General features: G+C 55.4%; 1 protein-coding gene and 1 non-coding gene across 3 annotated transcripts; one reads left to right on the top strand and one right to left on the bottom strand.

Moving 5' to 3' along the window:
- Positions 1-238: 238 nt before the first annotated feature.
- TRNAC-ACA (transfer RNA cysteine (anticodon ACA)) lies at positions 239-310 on the bottom strand. Its single transcript has one exon. It is a non-coding gene; the product is annotated as a tRNA-Cys (tRNA).
- A 3,313-nt stretch (positions 311-3,623) lies between these two features.
- Positions 3,624-12,804, top strand: APLN (apelin). Of its 2 annotated transcripts, none has more exons than XM_061407895.1 (3): positions 3,624-4,027; positions 9,594-9,765; positions 10,362-12,804. In XM_061407895.1, the coding sequence occupies exons 1-2, from the start codon at positions 3,961-3,963 to the stop codon at positions 9,758-9,760; spliced, it is 234 nt and encodes a 77-aa protein (XP_061263879.1). In that variant the 5' UTR covers positions 3,624-3,960; the 3' UTR covers positions 9,761-9,765; positions 10,362-12,804. The 2 variants fall into 2 exon arrangements, with proteins under 2 accessions (XP_061263879.1, XP_061263878.1); XM_061407894.1 differs by having other exon boundaries at positions 3,871-4,027; positions 9,594-9,780.
- The last annotated feature ends 590 nt before the right edge of the window (positions 12,805-13,394 follow it).

The raw sequence follows: 13,394 nt of genomic DNA, 5'->3' as shown, positions 1-13,394 counted from the left end.
GACTCTTGCCCCTCCTTACAGGTTCCAATTGCAAGAATGCTGCTGCCTCAGGGCAGGAAGGTGGGGACAGCAGCTTGCACCTCCTCCCCACCCTTGGAGAAAAGAAAGAAAGTGAAGTAGCTCAGTCGTGTCTGACTCTCTGCGACCCCATGGACTGTAGCCTACCAGGCTCCTCCATCCGTGGGATTTTCCAGGCAAGAATACTGGAGTGGGTTGCCGTTTCCTTCTCCAGGAGATCTTCCCGACCCAGGGATTGAACCTGGATCTCCTGCATTGTAGGCAGACGCTTTACCGCCTGAGCCACCAGGGAAGATAGCAAAGACCTTTAAACATTTATTCTGCTAATATGAACTCAACAGTGTCCTCTTCCAAACAAAAGACAGTGCATAGTTCTACCAACAGTCAGTTATTTCTTCAACAAGTTGCCTCCAAGTGCCAACTTTGTGCCACACACTGCATGAGTTGCTATCATTCTGATGACCTTCAAGTCTAGTGGGTGGAGACAAGTATGCAAACTAGTTATTTGACTAAGCTACTGAGATATACAGGAACATACAGGGGTTTCAGTATGACTAAGCTCAGTTGTATCCCTTACCTCACAGGCCTTGGTTCTGAAATGGGTATCCTGGTGGTGGACCCTCTCCACAGACCCACAGAACATGGCATGCAGATACAAAAGTGCAGGCTAAAAAACTGCCAATGAAAGTTATAGCTATAGCTGTTAAGAAGAAGATAAAGTTACTGTTGGCAAGAGTAGACTGAGAAAGGAAAAAGATGAGATCTAGAAGACTAAGAAAGGAAAAAGATGTGATCTTGGATCCAGGACTGGAAAAATGGATGCAGTTCAGTGAAGTGGAGAGAAGAATTAGATTAAAACATAATTCTCCCACATGGTCAGCTCTTTAAATCTTGCTTTTGATGCATGCCTTGGGAATTCCCTGGTGCTCCAGTGGTTAGGACTCCAAGCTTTCACTGCTGATGGTCTGAGATCAATCCCTAGTCAGGGAACTGAAATCCCACAAGCTGCACAGCGCAGCTTCTATTCACTGAGAGTTGTTTGCCTTAAATTTGTATTTGGCTTTGCTTTTGTATGTTGTTCCCTTGAGCATTTTGAAGACAAAGTAAGGTGGGGAAAAGGATTATATAAGAAAGAATGAGGGACTTCCCTGGTGGGCCAGTGGCTGGGACTCCACGCTCCTAACACTGGGGACTCAGGTCCGATCCCCAGGCAGGGAAGTAGATACCGCATACCTCAATTAACACTCAGCACAGCCAAATAAATAAATAAAGTAAGAAGAAGAAAGAATGATTGGGCTACTCTAGCCCAACACTGTCCAATAGAACTTTCTGCAATGGTTGAAAGGTTCTATTCTGTGCCGTCCAATTCAGTAGCCTCTAGCCATAGGTGGCAGAGAAGGCAATGGCACCCCACTCCAGTACTCTTGCCTGGAAAATCCCATGGACGGAGGAGCCTGGTAGGCTGCAGTCCATGGGGTCGCTACGAGTCGGACACGACTGAGCGACTTCACTTTCACTTTTCACTTTCATGCATTGGAGAAGGAAATGGCAACCCACTCTAGTGTTCTTGCCTGGAGAATCCCAGGGACAGGGGAGCCTGGTGGGTTGCTGTCTATGGGGTCACACAGAGTCGGACACGACTGAAGCGACTTAGCAGCAGCAACAGCAGCCATAGGTGGATACTGTGTCATTGGGGCCAATCGCATTAGAGAGAGCAGCTCTTAACCACTTAGCAAATAGCCCATCCACACCCTGGTTAAGGAGCAATTAAATATGAACGCTTCCATGAACGGACTTATGGGGGCGCTCATTCGCAAATGCCCGGGCTAGTTCCATCAGCAGTTAGAGGATCATGGTTCCTAAAAAGCATCCCGCAAGGGTTGATTTCCGATTTGCACGGGTATGCGATTTGCACGGGTACCTTCAGGTACCTTATCTCATTCAATCCCTTGACAACCTTGAAGGGGGTAGCACGGAGATGATCATCCCCTCGAGATGCAGTAAATCTAGGTGACAACAGCAAGGCCCTGCAGCCGTTGAGGGTGAAAACTAGAGGTCCCCTGTTTCTCCTCTTGGAGGGGGAAGACTCTTTCCAGGGGGCAGCACAAGGAGAATGATCTCACGTTGCTAATGCCCACTGCTCACCGCCTGGGCTTCACGGATGAAGAGGTGAAGACACCTCTACGTCTCCTGTCTCTGCCTTTTTCCTACTGAACTGGGGCCAATCTGGCCGTAGCCTATGAACAAGAACCTTATATTATCCCCTTCCCATACCTTGATTTAGGCAATAGAAAGCGTTTTGAAAAGATCGTTTATATATTCAAAATTATGTAGGGAGCACCAACCATGCCCCAGCCATTGTTCTAGGCCTGGGGATTCAGCTGTGAACAAAGCAGAGACCCGCACTTCGGAGTTGACAATTACCGTGGACGGAGACTCCTAAAAAGTTGGGCGTACACTGCATTGTCTTAACATTTCAAAAAATATGTTAAATCTACGGTGGTCTCTTACATCTTCAGTGTCACACACACACACCATTCAAGGTGTTTTTTGTGTAAATCTGGACTTGCCCTTCAAGCAAACTGCTTGGCCAACTGAAATGTGGAAACACCTTTCAATTTAGTCTTTTAACATGTGTTGAGTGCCACCTATGTGCAGAGCCCGATATTGGGGACTTTGAAGAGAGGCAGAAGGATGAGAAGACAAGGTCCTATCTTAGGGGGTTCCCAGGGCGCTGAAAGGCAGTTCCTTGCCTTGGGAGCTCCCAGGCTGTAGGAAGGGACAGTCTAGACTGGGAAGGCAAACAACTTCAGGACCCACTTTCAGAGGGGAGTCCCAAGTACATGCAAAATGAATCTAGCCTAGGCTGTCTGGAATCGGTAAATGGTCCCTTGTTGTGATAATGGGGAACAAGAGAGCAGATGCCGTCTCTTAGGAACTGTCACATGTCCCAAGGACGAGGAGGAACCCGGGCAGCCTCTTCTGGATTACGCTTTATCCTGGCAAGTCTTCTGAATGAGAAGTGGAAGGATGGGGTGGGGGCATTCCAGTTAGAGGGTGCCTCCTGGAGGGATAGTAGGAAAAATGGGGGCACCGGGCACAATTCAAACCCAGTTGAAGACAGAGGAGAGAGGCGGGCCAGTGCCTGAGGGTCTCGGCTAAGTCCTTACAGCTGCGGGGTGGCCCTGCGGATGGACCGAGTCAGGGGTAGAGGGGGCGAGTGGGGGCAGTGCCTCGGTTCCTTGACAGCTGTTAAGGAAGCGTGGCGACAAAGGGTTAAGTGTGCCCCGGACTGCCCCAAACGCTTCCTGTGTTTGAAATCCTTCAGGTCTCCAGAACCCTCTGGCCCCCGGCCAGGCGGGCTTTGTCCGGGGAGCCGCTTGTGGGCTGTCAGAGCGGCCGCGCCGCCTTTGTTGTGGGGCCACCTCGAGGTTCCTTCTCGCTCCCTGGCTGGGGCTGCCGAGTGCGTGCCGGGAGGGGGGCGGTGTGGGAGGCTCGCTCCCTCTCCCTCTTCCTGGCCCCCCCTCCAGCCCTCCCGATGACCACATGACCAAGTGGGCTCGCGGCCAAGCCACAGGCTACAAAATGCAGCCCCTGGAGTGAGCGGGGCGCATTCCCGCTGGCAGCCTGAGCCCCGGGCCGTTGGAGCCACAGCCGAGCCGCCAGCCATTTGGAACGGGCTCGCCGCCGCCCCCGGAGCCGCCGAGACCAGCTGGGCGGCGCTGCCCCGCGGCGGGAGAGGGAGGCTGCGGGAGACAGGAGGCGGCGGCCGGCCAGCCCGCGGCGCGGCTCGGGGCGCACGGTCTCGCGGCCCGGAGCCACGCGAGTTCCGCGTCCTGCAGCCCGCCCGAGCCGCGGCTCGCGCCTCCCTCGGCCCCCGGCCTCTCCGCCCCCACCCCCGCCCCCTGGCCCGGGCCGCGCGGCGGCGGCCGGCGGAGCAGCATGAATCTGCGGCGCTGCGTGCAGGCGCTCCTGCTGCTCTGGCTCTGCCTGAGCGCGGTGTGCGGAGGTGAGTGCGCGCCCTCCCGCTAGTCCGCGCTGCAGACCCCGCGCTCCCCGCCCTCCGCCCCGACGCTCGCTCCCTCTCCGCCTCCTGGGAGCCGCGCGCGAGCCGTACCGGAGCCGCCACGCGCCGGGCCGCCCACTGACAGGGCGCCCGGGGTCAGGGGCCCGCCGGCCGCGGACACCGCTCCCTCCGAGGCAGTGGGGGGCTCGGCTCGGCCTGGGGCCTCACCCGCCCGGAGCCTGGCCCCTCCCGGTCGCCCCTCGCAGTCTGAGGAGCTCAGGGCCGCAGGAGTGCGCCCCGGGTCCCGCGCCCCGCGCCCCGCGCCCCGCGCGTCCCGCTCCCCTCGTGGATCATTGGAGGGAGCTGACCTGAGCCGGGTGGGCAGGGCTCCCGCGTGGAAAGTTAGGGGCAGCCGGCCGGTCCAGGGGCGCGGGCCACTGGGGATGATGTGCCAAGATGCAGACGTGACACTTGTTGCATAGGCAGGAGCGCGCGGCGGGGGCGGCGGCGTGGAGCCCAGCTGTTGCTCCTTGCAGCCTGCATGTGAGCTGAGGCAACCTACCCTGGGCCGGGCCGGGCAGGGCCGGGCCGGGCTGGTCTCCTCCCTTACCCCCAAGTCCTGTTTGGTCTGCTCTCCTGCTCCCATACGGGAAGGCTCTCCCCAAGGCCTCGGTCCCACCGCAGGGACTCAGTTCTTCGAGATCCTGGCTCCCTCCCTCCTCCCCTCCACCCCGGGCATGGTCATGCTGCACTTCAGTCCCCCTGTCTGCAGGCACCAAACAAGGCAAGAGCGCCTGACCCGGTCGATACCTCCAGGTAGCTGGCCCCCACCTGCACCACAGCCCCACCTGGCATACCTGGCAATCATCTCTAAGCCCGGTCTCCACCCACAGCCCAGCCTCCCGGTCCAGGCTGCCTGTCTGTGCGTCAGTGTCTCCTGGGGCTGCCAGCTCCCACCTCCAGCTGCCACAGTCCTGTGATCTGGCTGTCACTGCTGCCTGATGGGCACCAGAGAATGGAAAGCCCAAGACCAGGTGGACTAACGCCAGTGCCAGGGTTGGAGTTTCCGGGAGGTAGGAGCTGAGGGAGGCAGAGAGCAGGGCAGCACGTTTCCTAGAGGCAGGCTCCGGGTCCTCCTTGGTTCCAGGCCCTCCAGAACACAATGCAATCTTGGAGGCTCTGAGGGGCCTGGCGGGGCTCCACCTCTCTCTTTGTAGGTCACCTGCTTTCTCAGCTCTTTCTTGCCTTTGGCATCGCTCTGGCCCCAGGGAGTCCTGCCTGGCTTCTCAGGAAGGTGACTTGGTTGGCTCTGGTACCACCTGCCTTCAGCTAGCTATCTAGTGGTCTCTCTTTTCAGGGCCTGAGCCCTGGGTCAACCACCTCCTTGAGAAGAAGGGGAGCAGGCTTTTTCCTGACAAACTCCTGTCAGGTGGACAGTGGCAGAAAGTGAGCAAAAGATACAAATGAAGGAGCCCGCAGGGACCTGCCCTCCGGGAGCCTGCCGCCCAGAGAACTTGGCAAGACAAGACACCCAGGGGCCTTCAGGGAGAGTGGGTGCAGAGAGGGCATCCCAGAGGAAGCTGGGCCTGCCTGATCGGCACACTTGGGGCTCCCCCAGAGCCTCCAGGGAGACTGTTCACTGACCGACCAGCACTTGGACCCTTTAGATGTCCAGCTGTTGGGGTAGCACTGAGGTAAAGGCAGAGCTGGTTTCAACAGGAGGGAAGGCGCTGTCTGTTTCAGACCCTGACACGTCCTCCTTCAATTCACCTTTTTTCATTAGGTCGCCTTATCTCCACAACCTGCTTTGGGTAAATTCGTTGCCCTCACGTTTTGCTTAAGCCAAGCACTGGAAACTTCCCAGGCTCCCCCTGCCTCTTCACCCTGCCCCCCCGCCCCAGCCTCTCTTGGAGCCAAGGAGGCCACCTCCGTGCAGGTGGCCACCAGCCCAGGGTCCAAGGACACAGGTCCTGCTGTTCGTGCCTCCTGTCCTGGGTCAGAGAAAGAGCTTTTCTGAAGCACCTCACCCCTGGCGCAGACTCACATGCTGTCCGCAGCCCGAGTCCCCAGTCAGAGTTCCAGGCCTGAAATCCATGCTTCCTCCACAACATTGTGCCCTGACTTGGAATGCACCCCCACTAACACACACAGACTCCTCCGCTGCCTCCTGACCTGGGATACACTTTGCTCTTCTGAGTCTGCAAACTGCTGAGCCAGGGCCAAGCAGCCCTTGGTCTTTGTCTGAGCACCTCTCTCTCTCTCCTGCCTCTCCCCAGCCCCAGCTGAGGCCTGGCCACCATGACAGCGTGAGGACAGACTCTGACCTCTCTGACTCAGGGAGGGGGCGTCTCCACTCCATCCCCAATGCCTTAGAGCTAAGCCCCCAGGTAACCTGAGTCAGTAAGGGACTAATGCAGGTGAAGCAGATGAGCAGGGCTGCCAGGGCAGGTGTCTTCAGTGGCTTGGCTGGCATGGGAAGACGGCTCAGGGCATGGGGCTGGGCAGACAGAGGAGGGGCACCTCATCCCAGAGACACATGCAGGACCCCAGAGCAGTGGAGGGGACACAGCCAGTGCCACTTGTGTGGGCTTTTAAAGCCATCACAAGACAGGCTGGATGGCAATAAGAAAAAAAAATGATACTTCATTCCAAGTGAGGATGGCATGTTCCTGAAAAGTGGCACATACCTCATCGTGTGCTGGCAGGGTTGGAGTTCATGTGGTGTGAAAAGCAAGCCCTGTTTACCCCTGACTGTGGTTCACAGTGGAGATGCTGATGGCACTTCGGTCCCTGTAGGCTTGCGACTCCTGGCTGGATTGCCCTAGCCTTCCTTTAAGTAGCAGATGAGTTAGAGGAAGATATTTAAGTTCACTGGGGATGACCCAATTTCTACAGGGGAATTCTCTTGTGTAGCCAGGACCTCTGCAGTGATGAGAATCGGAAGCCTCTGATTGGCCCCTTTAGACAGGACAAAGCCTGAGTTTCAGGTGTCAGCTTATCTTAGGGTGAACCAGACTCAGAATCAAAAGTAGGAAACAGGTGGGTGATAGGATCAGGGTGGGAGAGGAACTGCAAACTTCTGGCTATGAGGAGGACAGTGAGCCCCCTGCCCAGTGGGGTGCAAGATGCCTGGGGCTTCTGGGTGACTGCTTTCCAGGGTCCGGCTGAGAGCTCAGTCAGCCTAGGTAGTTCTTCTCTGCAGCCCCAGTGTCTAGACATCTCCCTGGCTAGAGTCTGAGCCCAGCAGCCATGCCCCTCATCCTGGCTCTGGGCCTCCCTCCCTCTTAGGAGCCTCCCCCACCAGGCCTCCCTCCCTGATTGCCACCACCACTTACAGCCCTGGGTCTGAGCATTTGCAGATGATACCCTTCCCAGCTGGGCACTGTGACTCTCTTCTCATGGCCTGCTGTTCCTGGGACCATAGCCTGTGCCATTGGTCACCCTTCAGACTCAAGAATCAAGACCTCATTGAGACCTTTATGGTCTTTAGGGTGCTTCTGTGTGCCTGGCCACACCCTCAGCACAGTCCTTTTTGCCCCGAGAGTTTCTCTGGTACTAACTTTTCGTTAGCATCATTCCTATCCTCTTGCAGAGGGCAGGACAGCCTTGAGGGGGCTCCAAAACACAGGGCAGAAGCTGAAGCAGCTGGGGTGGGGGGCTGAGTGAAGGGGCTTCCCTCCTGTCCCTATACACGTTCCAGCCCCTTTGCAGAAGGTAGCCCCACGACGGGAGGAAGCAGCCTCCTGGCCCCTACTGCCCCAAAGCACAATTTGTGTTTGAATTTACATTAGGTGCTGGGTTTAGGGGACCACATTAACCCAGTCCCAACCAGAAGCATGAAGAGTGGCTGGTAAACAGAGAGGTCCTAATGGGCTTGTGACTCTTCTGCGGGAGGGAGGGTGAAGGGCTAGAGAGTGTGCGCGTGCGTGTCTGGGCCAGCACTGGAGAGCGGTAGGCCCCAGGGGCCTGGGCAGGGAGGGCCCTAAGGACAGACCTCGCCTGCTTCTGGCCTAAGAGGAGGAGAAATGCCTGGAAATTGTGTGCAAGTGGAGGAGGAATCACAAAAGCCAACTAGCCAAGGAAGGAACTGGAGCATGGGGATGCTGGAGGCAGGGAGGAAGGAAAGGAAGAGCTGCCAGGGGTATAATGGGGGAACTGGCAGCCAAGGGGCGGTTATATGGAAACTGTGAGCTAGTGGTGGAGACTCCTGGATGGATAGAAACAGGTCTCGAGAGAGAGGGATATAGCTGGAGGCGAACCTGCTGGTGTGGGAAGAGGGAGACTGGGATTCACGATCGCTGGCCTCAGAAGCTGTATTTGCCTGGAGCAGCCCCATCCTGGGCATTGCCTAACACTCTGCTGGTCTGTCTCTCGCCCAGCACCATCACCACTCCCCGCTCTGCTGGCCTCTGGTAGCTGGCTTGTCTGTGGCGTGCCAGCTCGCCTGCCCTGGCTGGACGTCAGCCTCCATGTGAGGTGGCCCATGAGTCTCGTCCCTCATCGCACCCAGGAACACCCAGCACCACTTGGATTCTATCGGCAGGGCTTGCTCTGGCATCAGGAGGTTTCTACTCTGTGCACAGATGTAGAGGGGAGCCCCTAGAGCAGAAAAGAAGCCAACTGGGATCAGAATAGAGGGAATGTGCATCAGACACAGGATGGGGGTATGATCTGGGGATGAAAAGAGGTGTGGTAAGGGGGGCAACTTTAGCAGCCCAGCCCCCTTCCCGATGCACTTGCTGCTTCAGGTGACGTTCACTCATTTGTTTACTCATTCATTTGTACAATATTTATTGGCCTCTGAATCTGGTCACCTGAATAGAATCCTGCATAAGGCAGAGTCAGAGACCACCCTGTCCCCCTGACACAGAGAATCAGAGACTGCCCCCCCCAGCAGTCCCCCAGTCACCCACCAGGAGGCCATGGGAGCAAGTGAGCCCCAAGATGGCTAGACACTGATGACATGCCCAGGGGGGAGGTCTGAGAGCTCTAGGACTCAAAAGTGGGTCACCTGCATATCAAAGGATGTACAATGACATCATGTTTCAGATTTGCTTTAGAATACCTCCGCAAAGAAAGAAACAGGAGAACCAAAGCATATGTGACTCCATCTGGATCACTGTTGAATCTAGGTGATGGCCACGTGATGGGGGGAGTTCATTTCATTGAAATATTGTGTCTGAAATGTTTTCAGTGTATCAGTTGCCAGGGTGCAGTGGGAGGTATACTGTCTGCCATGCCCCAGGTTCAGTACAGGCCTGATACCCCAAACTGCACCTCTTGATGACGTTCTGAACACAGAACGTGTATTTGTGCCCATCAGAAACATGATAAAACTCTCAAAAGGACATAAAGTCAGGTGTATAATTTGCAAAATGTGAGTCATGGGTTCCATTTGCCCCAGAACAGTGTAACTGTTGCAAAAAGTTCATTGGTTCATGGATTGAAAAAGAAAAACTATGAGAGCGCCACCTCATGGGGAAACTGCCCCTCCTGGCCGGCTGTGAGGCCGGGCCTCTGCATCAGCCTTTGGGGATGACTGGCTTGACTGGCTTTCTTCTTCTTACAGGACCCCTGCTGCAGACTTCTGATGGGAAGGAGATGGAAGAAGGCACCATCCGATACCTGGTGCAGCCCAGGGGGCCGAGGAGCGGCCCAGGCCCCTGGCAGGGAGGTCGGAGGAAGTTCCGGCGCCAGCGGCCACGCCTCTCCCACAAGGGCCCCATGCCTTTCTGAAGCAGGTACTTGAGCCTCTGGTGAGTGGGTGGCACAGAGTGGGCAGGGGAGGAACAGTCTGGAAGCTGGGTGGGCCTGCTGCTGATTGCTGGCCAGAGACCTGCACCAGGCAGTCCCAGCCCCACACAGAACCCTGGGGCTCACAGATGGGAGGCCGAGGCTCGAGAGGGGCTTGGCGCTCCCCCGGGAGTCAGGTGCTGGCTCCCGTCCGCCCGGCTGCCTAGAGTTGGGCTGGCTGGCCCAGGTGGAGTGTTCTGGAAGACTAGGGGGGGAACGTGCTTTGATAAGCTGGGGAGGGGTGCCCCAGGGTATGTGTGTGAGTGTGGATCCTCACCAGAGGCGGAGAAGGAGGCAGGGAGCTTTGGGGGTAGCCGCAGGCAGAAGACAGGAAGAGAGCTGCCTGGAGCTATGGGAGGAGAGTTAGAGGTGACCTGCTGTCCTTCCCACTGTCTCCGGGACAGGGGCACCAGCTCAGGGGCCTGAGGCTTTAGGTTCAGGCTTGCGCGGAGCAGGGTGAAGGTGGTCTTCTGTCCTGCCCTGGGCGGTTCCTTTGACCTAGGACACATCAATGACTCCTCTCTGGTCATTTTTGTCTCTTTAGGACTGAAGGGGCCACCACACGCCCACCCCCTGTGACTTCTCTCTACTCCTCCATAGATCGGCCTGCTTCTCTGGAGCCCTCACAGCCGTTCGCCTCACCTGGCCCCTCTTCTAGCTGCTCACCGGCTGGCTCTCCTCCCCCACTTGCCTTCCCATCAAGGATCCATTCAGCCCCTGATTCCTGACTTGGGAGACCTCGCACTGGAATACCAGCCCTCCCCCTGCTCTAAGCCCTACCTCTTCTGTCTGATACCCTAATGCCTAACCCTTCTCTGGCCCTTCCTGCCTCAGGTATGCCCTGCGGGCTGGGTGGAACCCTCCCTTCTTCAACTAGGGCATCAGCCTTCCCCTGGCTGCCAGAGGGGCACAGGGAGCTGAGCAATGAGAGACTCTAGTGAGAGGGGAGAGGGATGGGGTGTTGGCATGCAGACAGGGTGCCTTGGGGGACACGGGAATGGGGGCTTGGCTCTCTGGTCAAGGAGGAGGTGAAGCACCAGAGAAGAGAGGAATAGCTACTGTGGTGTCTTCCTCCTCCCTGAGTTTGGCCCAGTTAAGGAAAGAGGTGAAGGAGAGGGGCCATGCTGTACTGGGTTGGCCAAGAAGTTCATTTGGGCTTTCCATAAAGCTGTTATGGATACTTCGTCACTTCTCTCACCACCTTGCTGTGCTGCCTGACCGTCCCTCTCCCCCTACCCCGGCTAGTTTCAGCTCCAGCTTTGGAGGGGAGGAGATGGGCCTGAGGCGGCTCTGTACCCTCCCAGGAACGAAAGCCAAGCAGGACACTTGGTTTTGCCAAGAATCACAGACTATCAGAGCCAAAAGGCACCTTGGAGATCACTTAGCTCCACCTCCTTATGCAAACTCCTGCAAAAAGCAGAGGCCTGGAGGGGGATGGTGACCTGCTCAGTGTCACCAGAGCCAGAATGAGGGCTCAGGTCTCCCGCTCCCACGTGAGGACATCCTCTTCCTTCTTGATGAGGCTTTCCAAAGCCATGAAGTGCCTTTCTCCCGGGGTTGGGGCTCAGGGTGCCTAGGAAGGGGGAGGGAACTGGCTGTGAGCTGCCCCATGGTGGGACGGAGCTGTCCCAGCCTCCCTGGCCTTGGGTCCATTCCCCAACCTGGCCTGGAAAGTTCTATGACTGGCCAGCCACTCCCATTCCTGTGACACTCGCAGACCCCAGGTATTTTCATAGCGGCAGCTCAGGCACCAAGACTCCCAGGAGCCAGGAGGTGGCCTTAAGCAACTGGACTCAATAGCCGTCCCTTCATGTTGACAGGACTTTCTCTCCCAGTGGCCTTTCCTTGGGGAGGGGGGAGACAGAAAGGAGAGAGGAAAGAAAGGGAGGGAGGGAGGAAGGAAAGATGGGAGGAAGTGTGGATCTCAGCAGGCTTTCTTCTGAGAGGCCTGGGAAGGAGAAAAGGGAAGACAGGAGCCTGATGGCCACCCATGTATGTGTGGGAGCAGGGGGAGTCAGGGCCCCCCGAGTCCCACAACAGATCCCTTTCGCCTATACCCGAACCCTTCCCCTTCTCTCCACTGCTGCTAACGCTACTGCTGCTGCTGCTGCTGCTTCAAGGCCCACCCTGGGGAACCAGGCTGGGCACCCGCTGACCCCCCAATGCCTCTCAGCCCGGAGTGGGGGCTGACCAGTGTCCAGAAAGCCTCTTCTGCCATGGATGCCCCCACCAGGGACTGGGCCGTTTTCCCCTCTTCCTCTCTGCTTCTCCTGTCGCATCAGTTGCCCAGCCCTGTGGGGAACGAGATGGAAAGGGATGGCTGGGAAAGTCTGGGGACACGAGAAGTGGGGATGCTGAGGGGCTGTCTTATTTAAAGTGGTTGTGTGTGATTCTTAGACTAATTTATACAAAGTTATTAAGGCCCTTTTCATTAAGAAAGCCTTCCCTTTCCCTAGTTGTGTTCACTGTGTTTGTAAAGATTGTTCAGTGTAAATATGTCTTATAATAAAGAATGAAAAGCTGACAATTCACCCTTACTCTTGGAGGTCACTTTCAGGAGGGGCACACCTCTCCCCTGAAGTCCCCAGTCCCTCCCCACCCCCAATGCCCATGAACTTCACGCACAGGGAAGGAAGTACCTGCCTTCTATATCAGTTCCAGGTCTGATGGCTTCTAACTAATTTGCCAAAAACTCACAAAAAGAATTGCTATGCTTAATGACCAGTTCACATAACATACAGTCCAGTTTTAAGTGTGTTGGCATCTGTTTGAGTGTCCTAATTGTTATATGCAGTGTCCTTTAAAGGATTAAAAAAAAATTAAGAACATTCTGATTAAAGGTGGGATTTCTACTAAAAATTGTTTTATATCCTTGGTGCGTGCCTTCTTCTATTTTTATCTACTTTTGAACACACCTGGGACTTTTTAGCCAGTTTGCCTTTCTTGAGAAATGTTCTGTTTCCTGCAATAAATACATTTGATAATGACTTTGTATGTATCATTTTATGTCTCACAAAGTAGAGTTGCTTGATGCACAAGATAGCCTGAGAAATAAAATGCAAGGAGTTCGATGCAATTCTGCCCCATCTGTCTCACTTCTTCACGATTGTTGTCAAAATGCCAATATCTTGGAGAACAGAAAGGAATGCTGGGTACATGCTAATTTGGTTAATCAACTCATTAGGTGCACACAGGCATACACAATCCAGAGTAAAACCCAGCGAAGAGGAGACAGGAGTGATCCAAAAGGTACCTTCAAGTTTTGTGGGAAATTTTACAGATTTGACAGGTATTTAGTTCTAGAAATATACAATTTGAAGAAAGGGTCTTGAGACACTTGCTAAAAAGTCATAAAGCTGCTCAATGAAAGGTCAAATAGAAAACACCACCCACAGCACACACAGCAATCTCATCATTGACAAAAATGTTGCAGATTGTGACAGTGATTTTAGAAAACGACATTATGTTGGAAGTGCCTCTTAGGAAAATTGGTACAAAATGCCGTCTTTCAAAATTACTACTTTGACTTTTAGGCAAACTGGTCGTCAAAGGAACTGGTTTTAGGCAAGGAGGTTTG

Source organism: Bos javanicus, chromosome X (assembly GCF_032452875.1).
Source record: "Bos javanicus breed banteng chromosome X, ARS-OSU_banteng_1.0, whole genome shotgun sequence".
NCBI classification, from domain to species: domain Eukaryota; kingdom Metazoa; phylum Chordata; class Mammalia; order Artiodactyla; family Bovidae; genus Bos; species Bos javanicus.
The sequence above is the reverse complement of the archived record's forward strand: the minus strand, read 5'-3'. Positions and strand labels throughout refer to the sequence as shown.

Coding starts and splice junctions, on each gene's coding strand:
- APLN (XM_061407895.1), top strand. CDS start 3,961: ATGAATCTGCGGCGCTGCGTGCAGGCGCTCCTGCTGCTCTGGCTCTGC. Junction 4,028..9,593: donor CCTGAGCGCGGTGTGCGGAG/GTGAGTGCGCGC, acceptor TTCTTCTTACAG/GACCCCTGCTGCAGACTTCT.